The following is a 19,257-nucleotide window of genomic DNA, read 5'->3' as shown; positions in this document are numbered from 1 at the left end:
AGGACCTTTCAACTTTCATCTCCCACTTCCTAATCATTTCAAAATGGATAATAATTTGGATGTTTTAAAAGGCTTATTATCATAAATTTATTTTAAAAAGATAATTTTTAGATAAATATATCTAATAAACACAATGTGTGTGGAAAAAATTATTCATCAAAGAATAAAATTTGTCAAATATTTCTAAAAGACTTTATTTAATTTAAAGGAGATTCCGAACCCAATTTCTGGGTCCTTCTTCAAAACAGCCACCAAAACTAGTTATTCGGATTTGGGTCACCATCACAGTCTAGATAGGTCTAATAATCACAAACTCTAGGAACTTCAAATTTCGAACCAAACATTCAAATTCAAATATCTCTCTTATCTTATCTCATCTTAGCTGACAAAATAAGTAACGATCGCAAATTATATAAAGGGAGTCAAAGACTCCCTTAAGTACGTCACATATTCCTAACCCTCACTTATACCTCTTAGATCCATTCTGACTTAAGCGTTGGAGCGTCTTTGTAGGTACCCCGCCACTCCAGAAGTCCGATACGTCAATATCAGGACCGGCCAGTCCGTGATCCATCTCACAACCCGTATGAGTGACATCTCATACATTGGCGTCGTCTGTGAGGACTTGCCAAGTCTTGGCGGCCTAGCGGAATAATCCGAGAAGCGGTCCTCAAACCACTATGAGTCAGACCCACCAACACCGGAATCGCAGAACAACGCCCCCTCCCACCGACCCATGGGAGGATAACCAGCACCGTGCACCGATAGCCAACCCCTAATGGGCAACAACCAAAAAAAGACATTCGTCAACCTGATAAGACCCGAGCACCCGACAGCCTAGGAGAGAAAGAAATTCAGATAATCCAAGAGCTCTATCAGAGAGTACAAAACCCTTGAGGGCCAGGTCGCTTCCAAAGAGCGATACCAGCCAGAACACGTAAGCCAAGCGACCTCCAAGAGCCGATCACAGAGGGAAACCAAGAGTGAAAAGTCACCTGAACGGCGACACGGGAAACGATGAGATCGCAGTGTCTCCCGAGAGCCAGAGTGCCGACATGACGATGACAACAGAAGACACCGACGAGATTCTAAGCGGATAAGAAGTGAGCACACGATAATGGGAGCTATCCCATTCACCAAGAGAATTCTAAAGGCCAAGCTACCAAAGGGTTTCGACAAGTCAACCTACATAAAGTACGACAGGACGAAGGACTCCCAGGAATACCTCACGATCTTCGAGGCCAAGATGAACCTGGAGGGAGCCGCCAATGCAGTTCGATGCAAGACTTTTCCAGTAACCCTAGCCGGCCTCACCAACAAGTGGTTCAACGCCCTCCCCAACGGCTCGATAGCCAGTTTCGACGACGTCTCCAAGAAGTTCATTGCACAGTTCACTACCAGGATTGCCAAAGCAAAGCACCCGATCAGCCTGCTCGGAATCACAAAAAGAAAAGACGAACTTATAAGGAAATACCTCGACAGGTTCAATGATGAATGGCTAACGGTCGACGGGCTCACGGACTCCGTGGCCAGCCTTTGCTTGACCAATGGCCTCATGAACGAAGACTTCCGTAAGCACCTCACTACCAAACTGGTCTGGACTATGCATGAAATTCAAAACATCGCAAGAGAATACATAAACGATGAACAGATAAGCCAAGTCGTGGCCGCCAATAAACGGCAGCACGACACTACGGCTGCCAAAACAACCCACCACCCAAAGACACCTCGAAAGAGCATTTCAAATCCACTGCCCCCAGCCGGCCGCCTAGGGTGGAAAAGTTCACGAATTATACCCCCTATCGGCCTCTATCACGGAGATATATCACCAGATAGTATAGCAAGACATTCTCCCAAAGGCATGACAGTTGAAGGAACGGACAGGCGGTAACAAAAGTTTGTATTATGACTATCACCGAGGATACGGACACAAAACCCAAAACTGCTTCGATCTGAAAGACGCCCTCGAACAAGCTATCTGAGACGGCAAACTCGATTATTTGTAAACCCTGAAAAACCGACAGAGAAAGATCACCAAAACGAGATGAGCGCAACTCTAGGATGGTAAGGCAAGCGCACCAAAGGAGTCAAAAAATTAAACCCGTTACCATCAAGACCAACCAATTCCTGATCCATCTCACAATCCGTACAAGTGACATCTCGTACGAAGAATAAATTTATAAAAAACAAAAGGTATATGTATTTTTGAAATTTTTATTGGTAGATTTATTTTTTGGATTAAGCTTTTAAGGATTTTCAATAAATTGTTGTTTATTCATAGTAATTTTTTTGTAAATACTTGTCTATACATTTTTTTTGAAAATACATTTATTACTTTATTTTGTTAAAAAATACAGAATTTACATAAAAAAATAACATGTTAATTTTTTTTCTCAAAAGTAGTAATTTATTCGTTAAAAAATGAAAAATAAATATCTAAATTATAAGACATGGTAAAAGAAAGCGGGAGAGGGAATTCTCTCAGTGGCACTAAAAGGCCTTCGAAACAACTAAATAAATAGTATGTTAATTTTAATGAAATTCGTTATTATAAATGTATCCAAATATAAATATAAGTCGTAAAATACAAGATTCCTTTTCAATGGACCGTTCAACAACCGTTGTCCTCTGGTCTGAGATAATGACATAATAAAACAGTCTTTTCTTTTCTTTTCCAGTTTTGGTTTCCTTAGACATTAAAGATTTTCTTCTAAGATGACTTATTCCTTTTACCTTTTATTTTCCCTTTTCATTTTCTTGCTAAAATCTTCATGACGGATTGACGGTGACTAAGAGTTCTACTATTGTCATACATCGCTTAGCATTATCCTCAAGCTTTAATGCAAGTTTATTAGTCTGCTTCAGTGTAATTCAACTACCATCGTATACTTCTATCTATTTTGTTGTTCGCCCTTTTGTTTTTTGCCACTGTCCGTAAAAGCCAAGATCCAAAACATAATCCTTTTATACTCCGTCAATCTGAAGAACATAATAAGCTATGAAACACAGACATTTGGTTGACGTGTTCGTATGTAAGACACATTTTAATATAATATTTATCGACACACGTATAGTGTATTCAACCGTGTTTTAATAAAAAATAAATTTTTTTTTGAACATGTTTAAACACACCTAAATATTATCACATGTCAATCAGCGTGTCCACCTTTATTCTTAATATGTATTGTTGAAATAAATTTAAAAATAATATATATTATTATTTATTAAAATAAAAAATATTTTAAATACTTTATATAATTAAAATAAGATATTAAAAAATTAAAAAATTAATTTATATTTTAATATCAATAAAATCTCAAAATAGCATTACTATTTTTTTAAAAAGTACTTTATATTTTACATATATGCATGTCCCTGTGTTTTATAAAATTTTAAAAAATTCGTATATCGACATATTCTGTGTCGTGTCCCATATCCGTATTAGTGTTCATGTATCATAAGTAACAAGAAAAGAAATAAAAAAATAGCCCCACCAAATCTCTAAGTTAAAAAATTTGAAGATGAACAAGTGTTTTTTACCTACAAATTAGGCAAAGCCAAAAAAAAAAGTATTTTTTCAAAAAAAATTATTATCTACATACTAAAAATCAATTATATATTTATATATAAATATATAATTTAATTTATTTTTAATATATATTTTATATAAATAATTAATTTAATAATTAAATTTTTGTATACACATAAGTTGTTATTTTTAAAAAGATAAACTTTAATAGTCGGTAAGATAAAGTTCTGGTACAACATAGTTGTCTTTTATAATCCACACTATCGCATTATTTGGATAAATGATGAAAAATAAAAAGAAAGAAAATAAAAAATAAAATAAAAAATAGATTTTTTATATGTTATTTGAATAAAGTAAAAATTAATAAAGAGTAAAGTATTGTTTTTATCCCCCAATATTTGGAGTAAGTTTCAAAGTTGTTCCTAACGTTTTAATCGTCCTATTTAAGTTCCTAATGTTTTAAAATTGACTCAATGTTGTTCTGTTAGGGATCCGTTGACAGAATTGACGGTGGAACAAAATTGAGACGATTTTGAAACGTTAGGGATTTAAATAGAACGAAAATGTTGGGGATAAAAATGATACATAGAAAATTAGAAATAACTTAGTTTTATTCTTCAATAGTATCAATTTTTTATTGTACATAATATTCAATTTTTTTTAATCACATCTAAATAAATTACACTTAATCATATTACTTTCATTCTAAATAAATTATTTTTTTTTATAATTTTACAGTTATAAGTTAATATAAAGATATAAAAAATTTTATTTAGAATAAAAGTAGTGTGATTAAGTGTAATTTACTTAGATGTGATTAAAAAATAATTGAATATTATATAAAGTAAAAATTGATATTATTGAAGGATAAAATTAAAATTTATTTCTATGTATTGTTTTTGTCCCCAACGTTTTCGTACTATTTAAGTCTCTAACGTTTCATAATCATCTCAATTTTGTCCCCCCGTCAATTCTGTTAACGGATCCTTAACAGCAGGACAACATTGAGCCAATTTTAAAATGTTAGGGACTTAAACAGGACGATTAAAACGTTAGGGATAACTTTGAGACTTACCCCAAACGTTGAGGACAAGTACGATACTTTACTCATTAATAAAAAAAAAGTAAAAATTATTTTTTGTTTGAATAAAAAAAAATTATAATAGAATAAAATTATGTTAATACTCTTACATATTTTGTTTTCTTTATTAATCAAAGAATAAATCTATAATTTTACTAATTTTTACCCTTTATTTTATTTTCATCTATTTTTTAACAGAAAAAATTTATATAAACCTCACCATTTTTTTTTCACCCAATTTTCACTTCTCATCCAAATAACAACATTTTATTTTTTCACTATTTTTCTTTCTTCACATTTCCTTTCCCCCCATATTCCATAAATCCAAACAACCCACAAGAGTTACTAGGACTAGGAGTAACCTAGTCAGTAGATAAAAGAACCCTTTGTGTGGTGTGTGCCAGTGACCACAGAAAAATAAAGTAAAATTAATCATCGGATATTTGTACTAAGTAAAATCATCTGTTTTATGCATCAACCATCAAGTGAACAAAGTACCTTTTGTGACGACCAACACCACCACCACCACTGAAAGAGTGGGAAAAGATAATATTAAGTACACATATATTTCTTTAGAGATACCAGCCCTAAGGATAAAGTGAAATGTCAATGTGCAGTTACTTCTGCCAAAAATTCCTAGCTATCAAGAAATCACATCAATTTAGAACACCATCTTTCAAGCACATAGCTATAACGCGTTTCAATTGTAGCAATTTTCCTCTCGCCATCTGTAATCGGTTGGGAGAATAAAATCAGCAGTGAAACATAGTGTTGTTTTTGTAGACATAATTCCAACTGTTTATAAATGATAACCAATAGCAGAAAAGAAAACCAAAAAAAGAGGCTATTGCCAAGAAAACATGACATGAGAACTTTAGTTATCTTTGCAACGCCTGATAAGTGTAATTATATATATAGTTGATGCATTAAATTTTAAGCAGCTTAATTATGTGATTCAATTAAAGTGTAATTTATCATTATTCATATTAGTATGGTACACAGTACATAGTATAAAATATACTTGCCTCCTGGGCAGCTGTGATTTTCTTTTGAGCATCATTCAGTTGGATATCTACTTCTTCTTGAACTTGTGATATAAGCTTCTTATGTGCTACCCCTGGTATACAATATAATATACATACAAAATGTGGCCAAAACCTACATATTAGTACTTATCAATAGTGCCAAATTGTGATAGGTAAAAAACGTAGTGGCAATAATCCTTTAAACTAAAGGAGTCATTGCTAATCATAATATTATAAAATTGCAGAGATAGCTTATAAAGTAATTGACATAAATGATATATATAATACATAATTACATAAAATGTGTGCTACTTGTGTATTAAGATTTAAAAGGTTATCCTTTTATAGTAACAACTACCAAATAACCATGGCTGGTATCCAACCCAAGTGTTTGTATACTTCCTTGAACTACTCAAGTGAAACCATAAAGCTAACAATGACTGTACCAATGCAATGAGCTGATATCTCAAAGATCTATGGTACAAAAGAAAAATGTTCTTATCCTAAATAGACGGTGTTCTTACTTTGTTTCTCCAGTGATCCCTTGATCTCTATCTGTTCAGCATCAAGATCTTCAATAGTGCTTTTGCAATCCTGTAGATGCAAATTAACCTCTTCCTTGAATCTATCACATATCAACCTCAACTGTTTTTGCTGGTCTACATTTTTATTAGTAAGAAGAGTAGGTGAGAAAAGGTACCAAGGAAGGAGAAAACATATCCTGTGAAAGTCATAGACCAATAGGACAATGCAGATACAGATAAAATTCAACAGCAACAACGAAATATGTGCAGGAAGCAATGCAAGTAGTTAAATGTTGCATTAGTAAACCAACTTGAAGAAATAATACATGGATGATCCAATTCATAAATAATAGGCGGATTAATATTTCCTCTCACCCTCAATGTTTGAGTTTCGTTAATAACTGTTTCCATGATATATTCAATGTGTTTTTTGAATCAAGCCTTCTAAGAATTTCACAAGACGATCAAACAGAGATTATTCTTATACCTTTACCATAAGAGTATCATGACTTGTTGGAACTTGGAACTTAGTAACTCTACCGAGCCAGATGAAAGCTCTTCAAAATTCACAAATGTTAAGTGGCCAGCATTTTTTCCTTATCGTTTCGGATCAAGCTCTTCTAAAGTGATAAAGTAATACTTTAATCACTCCTGAATCAGATAGTGGGACTCATACATGATAAAACCTACAAATTCAATAGTGATTAAAATATTACTTTACCACTCTACCGATCTACACACTTTAGAAAATCTTTTTCTTTTCATTATATTTTACCTTGTATTTGAGCAGATACTAATCAACTCTATATTTTATTCCACGAAAAGTGCTCTCCCTAGCGTTTCCCATTTAAATTTGCCTTGTTTCACTCTATTAACTTATCAATTGCCATTATCAAATTAGAATGAAGGTTAAATTGGGAAAATAGACTACACAAACTTTTCATTTAAAAATATCCTCTAAGGTGAATGAGAATCTATCTATCCAACATTAATTTAATTATAAATTTATAACATTATAATTACAACATATTCTATCACGTTTGGTGACTATCTCATTTGTCAGTGCCTTTTCCATTCATTTTTGTATTCTAATATAACAAGCAAAGCAAAATAAGAGTATGTTTTCATGTACATTAAGTGAACCATTTTCTTAATTAAGTTCTTTGTTTCTTTATTTCTTATCTACCCCAAAAAAGTATTAAGTGAACCAAAATAAGTAATTATGGACTTTTTGAAGCACATATTAAATCTGCTCTAAGAACATGCAAGTGCGTCCCAAATGGGAAAATATATATAGCAACCAGATCAATCGAATCAAAACACAAATATTTTCTAGTAAACACTGAGTTAAAATTTGCGATACCTTCAAATTTTGCTTCTATCCGTTTTCTCTTGAATTTACTGATATTTGTAAGCTTCCCCCTGAAACCATTTTTTTTATAAAAACTCATAAGAACAAGAGATATCAGAATCTTAAGAACTCATCAGGTTTATGTACCTACATTTCTGTTTGAATGTGGGAATGAACATTCTGCAGCTGTAGATCTATCTCTTCAGAAACAGACTTCAAAATTTCTGAGGATTTATGGCATGCCATTGACCTAAGTTTGCTCTTAAGTTTGCTCAATTCCATGGCAAACAATCCAACAGCCCTAATAAATTATTAAGATTTATAAAATTAAAATACCATTTTGTAAATGAGTAGTAATTTGTAATTTTCTTCAGTCAGCAATTAATCCATTGCAGATAAATAGAAACACCTAGCAAATTCATCTTGATTCTGCGTGGGTGCCTCATCAATCCAATCAATTTCTTCTGTCCCTAATCGTAATTCATGTAAAAAAGTAAGTAGGATAATTTAAATAGGATATTCATCAGAACAGAACATTTGGACATAACATATATCAAGTACAAAGGTCAAGTTCTACCTTTTGCAGAGAGTGAAGTTGGGCTACTATGGTTAAATTTAACGCCTTCATGCTTCCGCAACCTTTTGATTGGATGAAGCATAAAAGTGTTCCCCTCAGCAGTATGCCTTTCTCTTGAACCTACACTCCCAAAATTTGGGAACAAGTGAACAACTAAGACAAAGGAGTTCTTAACAGAACAGTATATATAGTATAAGACAGACACCGATTGACATCGAATATTAATGAGCATTAAAGACCCTGTAATACTAATGAACATTAGAGATTAGGCTATACTAATGCTACTACATTACATAAAGAATCAACCATACCAATGCTCATCTTTGGAACAATTTGATGGTTTACACGCTACAAGTGTCTATTCCTTAGAATTTCTCCTATGAGAACATATTTACTAGCAAAATGAGTAACACAGAGTTTCAAAACAAATACAAAATTGATAGATAAACCAAAGAAAAGGGCAGATAAATCGTCCCTAGGAAATTACATGCTCATTATTTCCTGTGGCTAATGCATGCTTCAAATCAGATCTATTAGATTACTTTAGCTCCAGTTGCTACTATGTGTTTAAAAGATTAAACTTATTTTAAGATGCAATTTATGCTGGAATCAGGCAGTTAAGATTAAGAGTAGTGTGAAAAATAATTATATGAGCTGCATCTGATGCAAAATAAATAGTCTAAAAGCATATGCATATATCTTCCTTTAACAAAGGGCAAACCTTCTTCACTTCCAGAGAAGTTCTTTTCTTCAGATGATGAATCAGATGTGCCATCCTGCTCTTCTTTCTCATTAACAAAAATGTGTTTTCTGGGAATAAAATGCCTGAGCTCCTCCACATCCTGCATTATGTTAAGGAATAACAAAAAACAGAAACACAATACAACTACTTCAAAATCAGAGGACACAATTACTAACTTGACACCTATCAGTTGATAAGGATACAGAAGATTGCTTTTGTTCCCTTAGCCCATCGAAGTCTGGCTCCAAAGTTTGGAAGGCCCTTAGATACTGACTGGCTCTGAGAGAAAATCTTCTTTCAGATGATGCTGGAGTGCTACCATCATTTAACTTTTGGTCTGTCTTCTGTAATGTGCTTGGAGAAGAATCTAAATTAGGTGTGTTAAGTTGAAATGTGGGACTTTGAAAATTATCTTGAGACTTGGTAACATTCTGTTCAACTGGATTACTTCTGTATTCTTGTTTGTTTCCATTTGCCGAAACCTCAAGTTCTTCATCCTGATCTGTATCATTTGGTGTTGGTGGATTGTAAATTTTTTTTTCTTGGTTTATTTTCTCTGAATGAGGGGATGTTATCCCATGATCAGGTAAGCAATCCTTAGATCCTTCCATTTTATCCTTAGGTAAAAATGTTTCAACAACATGCTGCGATTGATCATTCTTTGAAGTGTCTTTGTAAAGTTTCTTCATGGTATCATGTTTAGAAAAGCAGAACTTCTGTGGCTCACTTCTGGAATTCTTTCCCTGACTCTTTTTCTTTGTAGACATTGAGGAAGTGTCCTTTGTAAGAGCATCATGCATCCCATTCCAGTTTTCCCTAATAGAGAATATACCTTTTTCTTGATGATTCTCTTTTTCTTTTGAAGAGGGACAACTTTTACCTTTTCCAGGTTGCTTTTTGGAAGGTGCTCTCCTTTTTCTCTGTGAACGAGTTACTGGTCTCTTCCGAGTATAATCAGGTTTTTCTGAATCAGTTTCTATGGTATCTGAATTCTCTCTGGTCTTCACAAATTTATTATCCCTCTGGTTCATAGGCTGCTCAAGTGGCAATCTTTCCTCATCTTTACTACGAGTATGAGAACCTGAATGCTGAGTCTGATTCTTAGGTGAAGAAGCAGTCCCCAATATTTGGCAAAGTTTCATCCTCAAATCTTCAGTTCTGTTTCCTGTTCTATCCAATTTGTCTTCAGGCTTGTCTTTATCAGTCTCCAAGACTTCCCGTCCCGTGGTGAATGTAAATTCCTCTACCGTTTCGACTGTTCCATCATTCTTTCCCTTCTTTCTGCCTGTATCCCTATCAAACTTGTTCTGATTGCAATTGCTAGAGGGAACAGTTGAATTCAGATTTGAGAGAAGCTGGGCTGAGATTTTCTTGGATACACTCTCTACTCCATTATCCATATCCTGTTTTCCGTGAGGGGGAAGTACAGTAGAGGCTTGATTGACTTGAATGATGGCTTCAGAGGTAGGTTTTCTATGGTAAAAGGATTTGGATATGAAAGAATGCTTTACAGCTTCAGGTACTACAGTTTGCTTTATATCGAAAGAAGCTGAAGCTGTTACTCCTTCAACCCTTTCTGTTCCCACAGCAAAATTTCCAACGCTGGAGATTGCCCTTTCCTTATTTACAGTAATAGCCCTGTCCCCTTTTGCAGTTTCACATTTTGTACTGGCTCTTGATTCTGCCATTACTCCTATAGAGACTTTCCTTGATTGGCTAGATGGATAAATGTTGCTGCCAAAACTCCGACAATCACTCATAGGCTCCTGAATATATAAAAAGGTCAAATCCGTTAATATCTTAATCTTATTTCACCTAAGAATCGAAATACAGCAATTAAATTCATAATTAATCATAGCCTGTAACATTGAAGAGGATGCTGGTAAGTAATAATTGGCAGTTCATTTCTCTTTTATCTTTTTTTTTTTTTTTTTTTTTTGAGAACTTCGCTTCAAATGTGATTCATGATCAAGTAGAATTTCTATCAGACCAATCAACAATTTCAAGCACATATTAAATTACTTAGCAATTTGAAGTGATCTATAAGTCAGACCCATAAGCAACTACATAATTAATCTTCAGATCATTATAAACAGATATGTTAAGAACACATTGATAGTAATTAGAAACCAATCACAAATCAAATTCAGGAAAGAGATGTCACCAAATCAAATTGGCCTCTTACATCATGCAAAACATGACGCGCTTTAATATTCATTGTTAGCTGCAATTTCAGCTAAACGCCGGACACTGCTAACTGTCCTGAAAAATTAACCGCAAATTTCAATTTAAAATAATACAAAATTATAGTATACCAAGAACAATTTAACGCTAACCCAGTTGCACGTAAAATATTGCTGAAAAATTAACAGCGACATTCAATTAAAAATATTAAGTAAAAATTATAGTATACGAAGAACAGTGTATCCCAAAGGATTCATAATTTTCTTCTCGACAGATAAACAGAGCGCACATATAAACAATCTAGAATAATTTTAAGAGGATAACAACAGCATAGAAAGTTAAACACGAAAAATCCGAACCAGATTTCGAAGTTGGGAAACTGAAACACAGTGATGCATGGATCACCTGAACAAAAGAAACCCTCGAGAAAGATGAACTACGAAATTCAAAAACGACGCAGTAAGGAAAAAAAAAAATAGCAACAGCAAAGACATGGTATGAACTTAAACAAAATAAGCCACGAACTATAACTGAAATTACTATTTTAGATTTCAAAAAAAAAAAAAAAAGAGGAAAAAAGAAGGATAGCATAGCTCGGAATCATTTCCACAATTAAAGTTACTCACGGTGACGTTACTTTTGCTACGAATGCTGATGGTGATTGCGGAGCTCTCTGTGGTTTTTTGAAGTGGCGAGGTGCGAAATTGAATGAAAATGGGAACGGAATAACGAATTTGAATTTTCGTGATGAACAGGACAAGTATTTGTGTGTTGCTTGCAGCTGGAAAAGGAGAAAGAGCGGGAAAGAGTGACGAACATGACCCAGTGCCTCAACGTGAAACGTCCCCCGGAGTTCTAAAGTGCGCGCGATGCGCATAGCGCATCCCTTACCGGATGCACATATTGAATTTAAAAAATAAAAAATAAATAATTATTTCTTATTTCCTTTTTTTTTTAAAAAATAATTTTAGATAAAAGTAAACAAATAGAAGTAGAAATATAAGGATATGGCCATTTAAATCCTACAATGGGTTTTTGTCAAAGTTTGTATCATTTAATGGAGTTTCAAGGGTTTTTATATTGATATGAGATTGAATATTCATATTTCCGTAGGTATTATTAGAATTGGTGCATATATATTTTAATAATTACATTTTGGTTTTTACTTTTACTAGATATTAAACATGAAACAATACAATATAAAAATTAAACAAAAAAAAATACTATTAGTTAATAATAAACTTTAAAACTTGAATCGGTAAAACTTTTAATTAATATTTATAATTTAAAATTAAAATTTTATGTAAATATTAAAAAAAAATAACCTATATGTGAAATATATTGATCTAAAATAATAAAAGAGTATATATTTATTTCAGTTCGAAAGAATTTCAAACTAAATACATTACTTCTCAACTAAAATTAATTAATCTATTAATTCCTAATTTTTTTGTTTAGTAAATTACATTGGTCCCAAGACACTTTGTTCTGTCAAATTTCTAATGGAATCGTTTGATGTGGCACGTTAAATAGATGACTCAATTGGTAAGTGATATGCGTGAAGATGGACGAGTAGATTCTTAAAATAAACAATTTACATAATAATACTGTTTTAGTTGTATTGGTCTCTAAAAATATTAATTTGGTCCTAAAGAAATTCATTATCAAGTAAATTAGTTCTAAAAAAGTTCAAAATAACAATAACAATAATTACCTATCATCTACGCATTCACTATTTTTTTAACATTAAAAAAAATAATCTTTTAATTATTTTATACCGTTAAGAAACCACTCGTCTTATATTCATATATCTCTTTTAATATTTTTCTCTAATCACATTCTACACTAGTTGTCTAATATATTTACCCATTTTTACTACATACAACAATATGAATAAAAAATCCACCAGCACCACCTCGTGCGTCTCCACCCTCATACAGTCTTCTTTTATCCTCCATTTTCGTTTTTTTGTAGAACGCTTAAACTAGTCTGTAATCACTTGCAAGTAGGTGTTATTGGTGTTTCTATCGTCACCCCTCAAGATTAGCATTATTCTTGCACTTTCTGTTAGAATGTTTATAATATGATTGATCATTGTTGTTACTATTCTATTTATACAAACTTTTCTTTTATTGTTGTATGTAGCAAAAATGGGTATGGATCTTAGGCAACTAATGTGAAATATGATTAAGAAAAAATGTTGAAAGAGTACGCATGCGTATAGGGCCAATGATCTCTTTAGCACTATAAAATAATTAAAAAATTAGTATTAAAAAATAGTTGATGCATAATTACGTAGTTAATATGATTATTATTATAAATTTTTTTGAAACTAATTTGCCTATTAATAATTTTTTTGGAACCAATTTATCTAATAATTAATATTTTTGGGGATCAACATGACTGAAACTATGTTATTATTATGTGAATTGTTTATTTTAAGGATTTATTTATCGACTTACATATGTGTCATTTAATTTAATGACTGGATCATCTACTTAACTTGTCACATCAGATGATTCTGTGAGAGGATAACAGAATAAAGTGTCTTCGGACCAATCTGACTTTTGGAACAAAAGATTGGGGGCTAACGGGTTAATTAATTTTAGTTTGGGACTAATGTGTCTGATTTAGAATTCTTTAGGAATCAAAATAGATATATACTCATAATAAAAAAATTAACTTACAATGATTTTTCTTTTTTTAGTTCCAAAATAATTAAACATTTTTTTATATGTTTTTTAATTTAATCTTGGTATAATTAGTTTAAAAATTTGTTATGTACCCAGTCAATTATACATTGTCACATAAAAAAGTAATGAGAGACGAAGATAGCAAAGGCAAAGGGGCCAAGGGTAAAACACAGTGAGACTAGTGCAAAATATAAGGAGAAGAGTAGAAGATGGTTTGTGCATAGAGATAAGGAGAGGGGACTTCGGGCTAGGAACTGTGATAATGTGGGCGGAGGGTTGCCTACACGAGTTTCTTTCTGTGACAATGTGGCTGGTGTAAAACTCCTCCACTGTTAGCCATGCACACATCCTTAGATGGCGAAAGGCTTGCTACAGTGTTTGGCAAGCAAGGGGATGTTATACCACCTTAGGTGACCTTCTCATAGGAGGGTAGAGTTGTAGTTTTGAAACCGTATAAGGAGGTTGTTGTAATCACAGTGCTAAAAACACTTTAATTACAGAGCTATAACGCATAAACTCAAAAGTTCTTGGTAGATAAAGGGTGGAGACATCCTAAATTTTAGGTTTGATTAGTTTCTTGTCAAATTTAACGTAATGGAGGATAGGGAGAAGGTCCTACTTGAACGTGAAATTATTCTGCTGGTCCCTATATTTTACCGAATTTTTAATTGAGTCCTTATACTTTTTTCTTTTCAATTAGATCGACTAAAACCCCAAAGTGGTCCCTGAAATTGGGTGAGTTACCCATAATCGTCCTTGACTTCCAAAATTTCCTAAAAGCATCCCTCACATTCAGCTCCTGGACCTATAATTGCCCTGCTACCCTTTCCGACGCACAGTCAGCAAACGGAGTAATGATGTGGCACCTCCCATACCATGTTGGAGCCAAGTGAAACGACTGATAATGAGAATTTGTTGTGATGGTCTAGATTTTCTTCTTAAAGAAGGGAATTACTTCGTTGTAAGCATAGCTCCAAACCAACAAACAACTCTCGCATCAAATTAAAATGTTTTGGTTGTCACAAGTAACAAATCCCAAATAAGAATTAACCGAAGTATTTAGACTCCGGGTCGTCTCACGAGGATAGCAATGAAGTGGTCAATTATTGGATATGAGGGGGATATGGGTTTGATTTGATATTGGCAAGAAAAGTAAATGACAAGAAAGACAAATCAAGTGAGCAATTAAAGAGAGCAAGTAATAAAGAGAGGCATTCATGGCAAGGGTTGAAACCATAGACTTTCTATCCTAGTCATACAATGATTAATTCATCTTGTTTAGTCAACTCCAACGAATGGAAGAAGGTATCATGTTATCTTCACATAGGGAGAAGTCAAACAGGACTAGTCAATCATGCCACAATAATAAACAAGAATTTATCTCATTACGTCATCCTCGACGATGGAAGAAGGTAACATATCATCTTCACACTCGAAGAAAGTCTAACGAGACTAGCTAATCTCAATCCAAAGGTCCTAATCAACCCACTAAGTGAATTAGCAAGAGATTAGAGTTAATGGAAACAATATTAGCTAACAATTCTAGATAGCCAATATGAGTTGGGTTTTTATGACTCAAGATTGCCTAATTACTCTTTCCAAACCAAGAATGTTCAAAGTCTACTCTAAAGACCAACCAAGCATTTTATCAAACACTTGGTGGTTACAAATGGAAAGCATAGTAAAAGTGCAAGAATAATAAATCTATCAACTACCAATTGCAAGAAAAGTAAATCCACAACTCAATTCATCAATGAAAAGAAACATCAACATCAAATTGCATTAAATGTAAACCAAATCCAACATAAGTTCATCATCACAAAGAGAGTAAAAGGGGAATTTAACACTACAAATCATGAGAATAAAAGAGTAGAGGCAAGAATTCATAAAAGAAATAAGATGAAAACATGAAATTGAATCAAGATCCACAAGATATTAAACTAATCCTAAGCTAATTCTAGAGAGAAGAGGGAGCTTCTCTCTATAGAAACTAAACTACATGATGCTAACAACTCAAACAATTGCTCCCCCCTTACTTGGGCTTCAATTCTGCATTAAATACACTCAGAAACAAGTTGGAATTGGGCATGGGTAGCTCAGAAATTGCCCCCAGCGTTTTGCCATTAAGTGAGTCACATGCGAGCATCGGCGCGTACGCGCCATGTGCGCGTGCGCATCGATTGGCTGATTCCTTATCCTCGCGGACGCGTCATGTACGCGTGCGCGTGCCTATGCGAGATCACTTTTGCGCGTGCGCGCCTTGTACACGTGCGCACCCATAGATGCTTTCCCAATTCTTGTTTTCCTCATGCATTCTCCAGTTTGTATGCTTTCCTCCTCATTTCTTCCATCTAATACTTGCCTTATGAACCTGAAATCACTCAACAAACGCATCAAGGTATCGAATGGAATTAAGGTGAGTTAAAACCACCAATTTAAGGTCTAAAAAGCATGTTTTCACACTTAAACACAATTCAAGGGAGAATTACAAAACCATGCTATTTCATTGAATAAATGTGGAAAAAAGGTGATAGAATCCCCTAAAATAAGCATAAGATAAACCATGGAATCGGGGTTTATCAACGACACAGTACGGATTTGGTGCACAATGAAAAGGAAAACGACGCCATTTCTGCATTGGAGCCCTTGAAAACGGTTTGCCTTCACCATATTTATTTGAATACTCTCACACTTCGTCTCCTTTCCTCCACTTTCAGTATTCGTCTTCCCATTCTCTCATCAATGGCACCGCGTTAACTTCGTCTTCCCCATCTCCTCTACTCTCACACTTCGTCTAAAGAGTTTAATGTTCATTTGGAGGCAAGTGGTTTCTCTATCTTCTATGTCGTTGAACTATGTGTTGGTTGAAATAATTTTTTAATTTTTTTCCTGAATCAATATACGATGAAGGTTTATCATTGCATTGTTAGTGTGTTGGGGTTGTCCTAGAGTTTTATGACTGTATTATTTTAAAGGATTTTATTTAAGGATTTTTTTAGAGCAAAGAGTTTGGTGTGTTATCCTCTGTCTTTTGGCAATGAAACAGAGATTTTTTCAATATTGGGTTAATGCACAGTGATGATGAAGAGTTGTGATATTAATTTTTTTTATAGGTTTTTAATATGATGGAGTTGTTGAATGATGTTGCAGTCTTTTGTTATAATTGTGTGTGATCTAATGGTTTTGATTTGTTGGTGCAGATGGATGTGTTGTTGGATATAATGTTTCATCATGGAGGAAACTTTGAGAAAGATGATGAAGGAATATTGAGGTATACCCCTGATAACTTAACTTGTCTAGGTGATTTAGATGAGGATACCTTGGATGTTTTCTTCATAAGGAATTATTACAAGGAGTTAGGCTATGACAAGATGCAACATTATTGGTAGCTAGTACCTGGGAGGACTTTAGAAACTGGATTAAGGAATCTAAACAATGACGACGAGCTAAGGGAGATGTACTTCCTTGCTCACAAGAATAATGGATTGGTGGATGTGTATTTTGAGCAATGGGTGTCATCTCCAGATTATTTACAAGGTCAGGAGAAAAAGGTATGCATGAACAATAAAAGGAGTGGATGTTGCAGAAGGAGAAGGTGCTATGGTCACTCCTAATGACACAACGAGGAACCCCACTAATCAATCCCCCCAAAACAAGCCAAGACCTGTCAACACCATGGACAATCCAAAAGCTCCTATTAATCCAATACCTCCAACTAATCCAACACCTCCAACTAAGCCAAAATCTCTCACTAATCCAAAACCTTCAAGTCAGGAGAAGCCTCCTGCCAATCCAAATGCTTAATCTCAAACAAAGCCTCCTAGTAATCCAAAGCTGAAGCCTCTTACTAATCCAAAGCCAAAGCCTCCTACTAAGACTAATCTCCCTAAAAGTGTGTCAACTGCAACACCCAAACCCACACCAAAGTTTATTGAAACATCCAAATTCACCATCAAGACGAAAACGACAACAACCACCCATAATTTTAGGCCTTATATGAAGAGTGTTGCTAAAGGAAAGGCAGTGATGGAAGCACAACAGGAAGTAGGTCATGAACAATCCTCTGATTCATATGATAGTGCCAAAGATAGTTTGTATAATCCAGGGGTTAAAGATAGTTCCTCTGATGATGATGATTATGCTAATGATGTTTGTGAGACTAAGACTGTTAAAAAAGACATCAGATTTAAGCATGCTCCTGCTGCTGCGTTTGCTACGGATAAAGACTAAGTTATTATTGATGATGATACATTTATTGAAGAGGTCTTAGACGGGTATATGGACCTACGCTTTGTGGGAGGAACAGGGGATGATGCATATTATGCATACGATCCAGGGGCTGACTCAGATGGGGCAAATTCGTGGCATTCTGAGAAAATGAAGACTCCTCCAAATTTTGAGGATGAGGAGACAGATGAGGAGTCTAAAGATGTTTGTCCAGTGTTTAGAGAAGGTATAAGGTTTGGAGAATTACAACTGAAAGTTGGCATCAAATTCAACACAAAATGAGACTTTAAGGAGGCTGTTAGGGAGTTCACAATTCAAGAGGGCAGATGGATTAGGTTCACGAAGAATGACAATATGAGGATGAGGGCTACTTATAAAGTGAAAGGATGTCTATGGGTGGTGTCTACATCAAGGGATCATGAAGATACTTGTTGACAAATAAAGACCTTCGTTAATGATCATACGTGCCCAAAGGAAGATAAGAACAAGGCAGTTATCAGAAATTAGATGGCGAGCAAACTAGTCAAAAAGGTTAGGAAGTACCCAAATTTTAGGCATTGTGATACTGCTACTTACTTCAAGTCAATGTTTGACTTGTCCTTGAACAAGAACTCAATATTAAGGACCCTCTTTGATGCAAGAAATGTGGTGTACGGGGATGAAAAGGAACAATACAAAATGCTGAGAGATTATAGCCTTACACTTTTTAAGACTATTCTTGGATCAACAATTGAAATTTGTTGCACTCCCAACTAAAATCTGATCCAGTGTTTGAGAAAATGTATGTGTGCTTGAATGGATGCAAAAATGGTTTCAAAGCCGAATGCTGACCGTTGATTGGATTGGACAGTATTTTCCTAAAAACTCGATTTGGTGGGCAAATTCTATTAGCAGTGGGGTAGGATGCTAATCACCGTATCTACATCATAGCTTGGGCAATTGTTGGCATAGAAAACAAGGAGAATTGGAAGTAATTTCTTGAGTTGCTATACCAAGACCTTGGAGACTACAAGCAACATGGGTGGTATTTTATCTCTGACATGCAAAAGGTAATTTGTTATTCATGAGTATGTATGAAAAAGGTGCATTATTATTCATGAGTATGCATGAAAATTTAATAAGAATTGATATTCATGCTTAGTTATTTAATTCTTCCATGTGTTGAACATGTATGCTGGATACTCATTAGTATGTATGCAACAAGTATTTTGTTATTCATGCTTATGCTGAATTTTATCACTTAGGATAATGAACGATAGATATAATGGACCTATATGAGTATCGATGGTTAAAGTCAGGGACTATTATGTGTAACTTATCCAAA

General features: G+C 34.1%; 1 protein-coding gene across 6 annotated transcripts; it reads right to left on the bottom strand.

Moving 5' to 3' along the window:
* Positions 1 to 5,030: 5,030 nt before the first annotated feature.
* On the bottom strand, positions 5,031 to 11,824 carry ASY3 (asynaptic protein). 6 transcript variants are annotated; one of them, XM_088499812.1, is made up of 11 exons: positions 11,640 to 11,824; positions 10,994 to 11,091; positions 9,033 to 10,595; positions 8,809 to 8,929; positions 8,088 to 8,207; positions 7,920 to 7,980; positions 7,662 to 7,811; positions 7,523 to 7,581; positions 6,160 to 6,294; positions 5,636 to 5,727; positions 5,031 to 5,338 (listed from the first exon to the last, which is right to left on the bottom strand). In XM_088499812.1, exons 2-11 carry the CDS (start codon positions 11,045 to 11,047, stop codon positions 5,267 to 5,269), a joined length of 2,427 nt encoding a protein of 808 aa, XP_088355938.1. In that variant the 5' UTR covers positions 11,048 to 11,091; positions 11,640 to 11,824; the 3' UTR covers positions 5,031 to 5,266. The 6 variants fall into 6 exon arrangements, 5 of the variants coding, with proteins under 5 accessions (XP_088355938.1, XP_088355940.1, XP_088355941.1 ...); XM_088499814.1 differs by having other exon boundaries at positions 11,015 to 11,091; XM_088499815.1 differs by having other exon boundaries at positions 7,920 to 7,974; positions 11,015 to 11,091.
* Positions 11,825 to 19,257: the final 7,433 nt, after the last annotated feature.

This window comes from Arachis ipaensis, chromosome B9 (assembly GCF_059453495.1).
Source record: "Arachis ipaensis isolate K30076 ecotype BB chromosome B9, ASM5945349v1, whole genome shotgun sequence".
NCBI classification, from domain to species: domain Eukaryota; kingdom Viridiplantae; phylum Streptophyta; class Magnoliopsida; order Fabales; family Fabaceae; genus Arachis; species Arachis ipaensis.
This window is presented reverse-complemented; position numbering and strand designations above follow the sequence as displayed.

Coding starts and splice junctions, on each gene's coding strand:
- ASY3 (XM_088499812.1), bottom strand. CDS start 11,047: ATGAATATTAAAGCGCGTCATGTTTTGCATGATGTAAGAGGCCAATTT. Junction 6,295..7,522: donor GATAGAAGCAAAATTTGAAG/GTATCGCAAATT, acceptor ATAAAAATGTAG/ACCAGCAAAAACAGTTGAGG. Junction 5,339..5,635: donor AAATCACAGCTGCCCAGGAG/GCAAGTATATTT, acceptor AACCGATTACAG/ATGGCGAGAGGAAAATTGCT.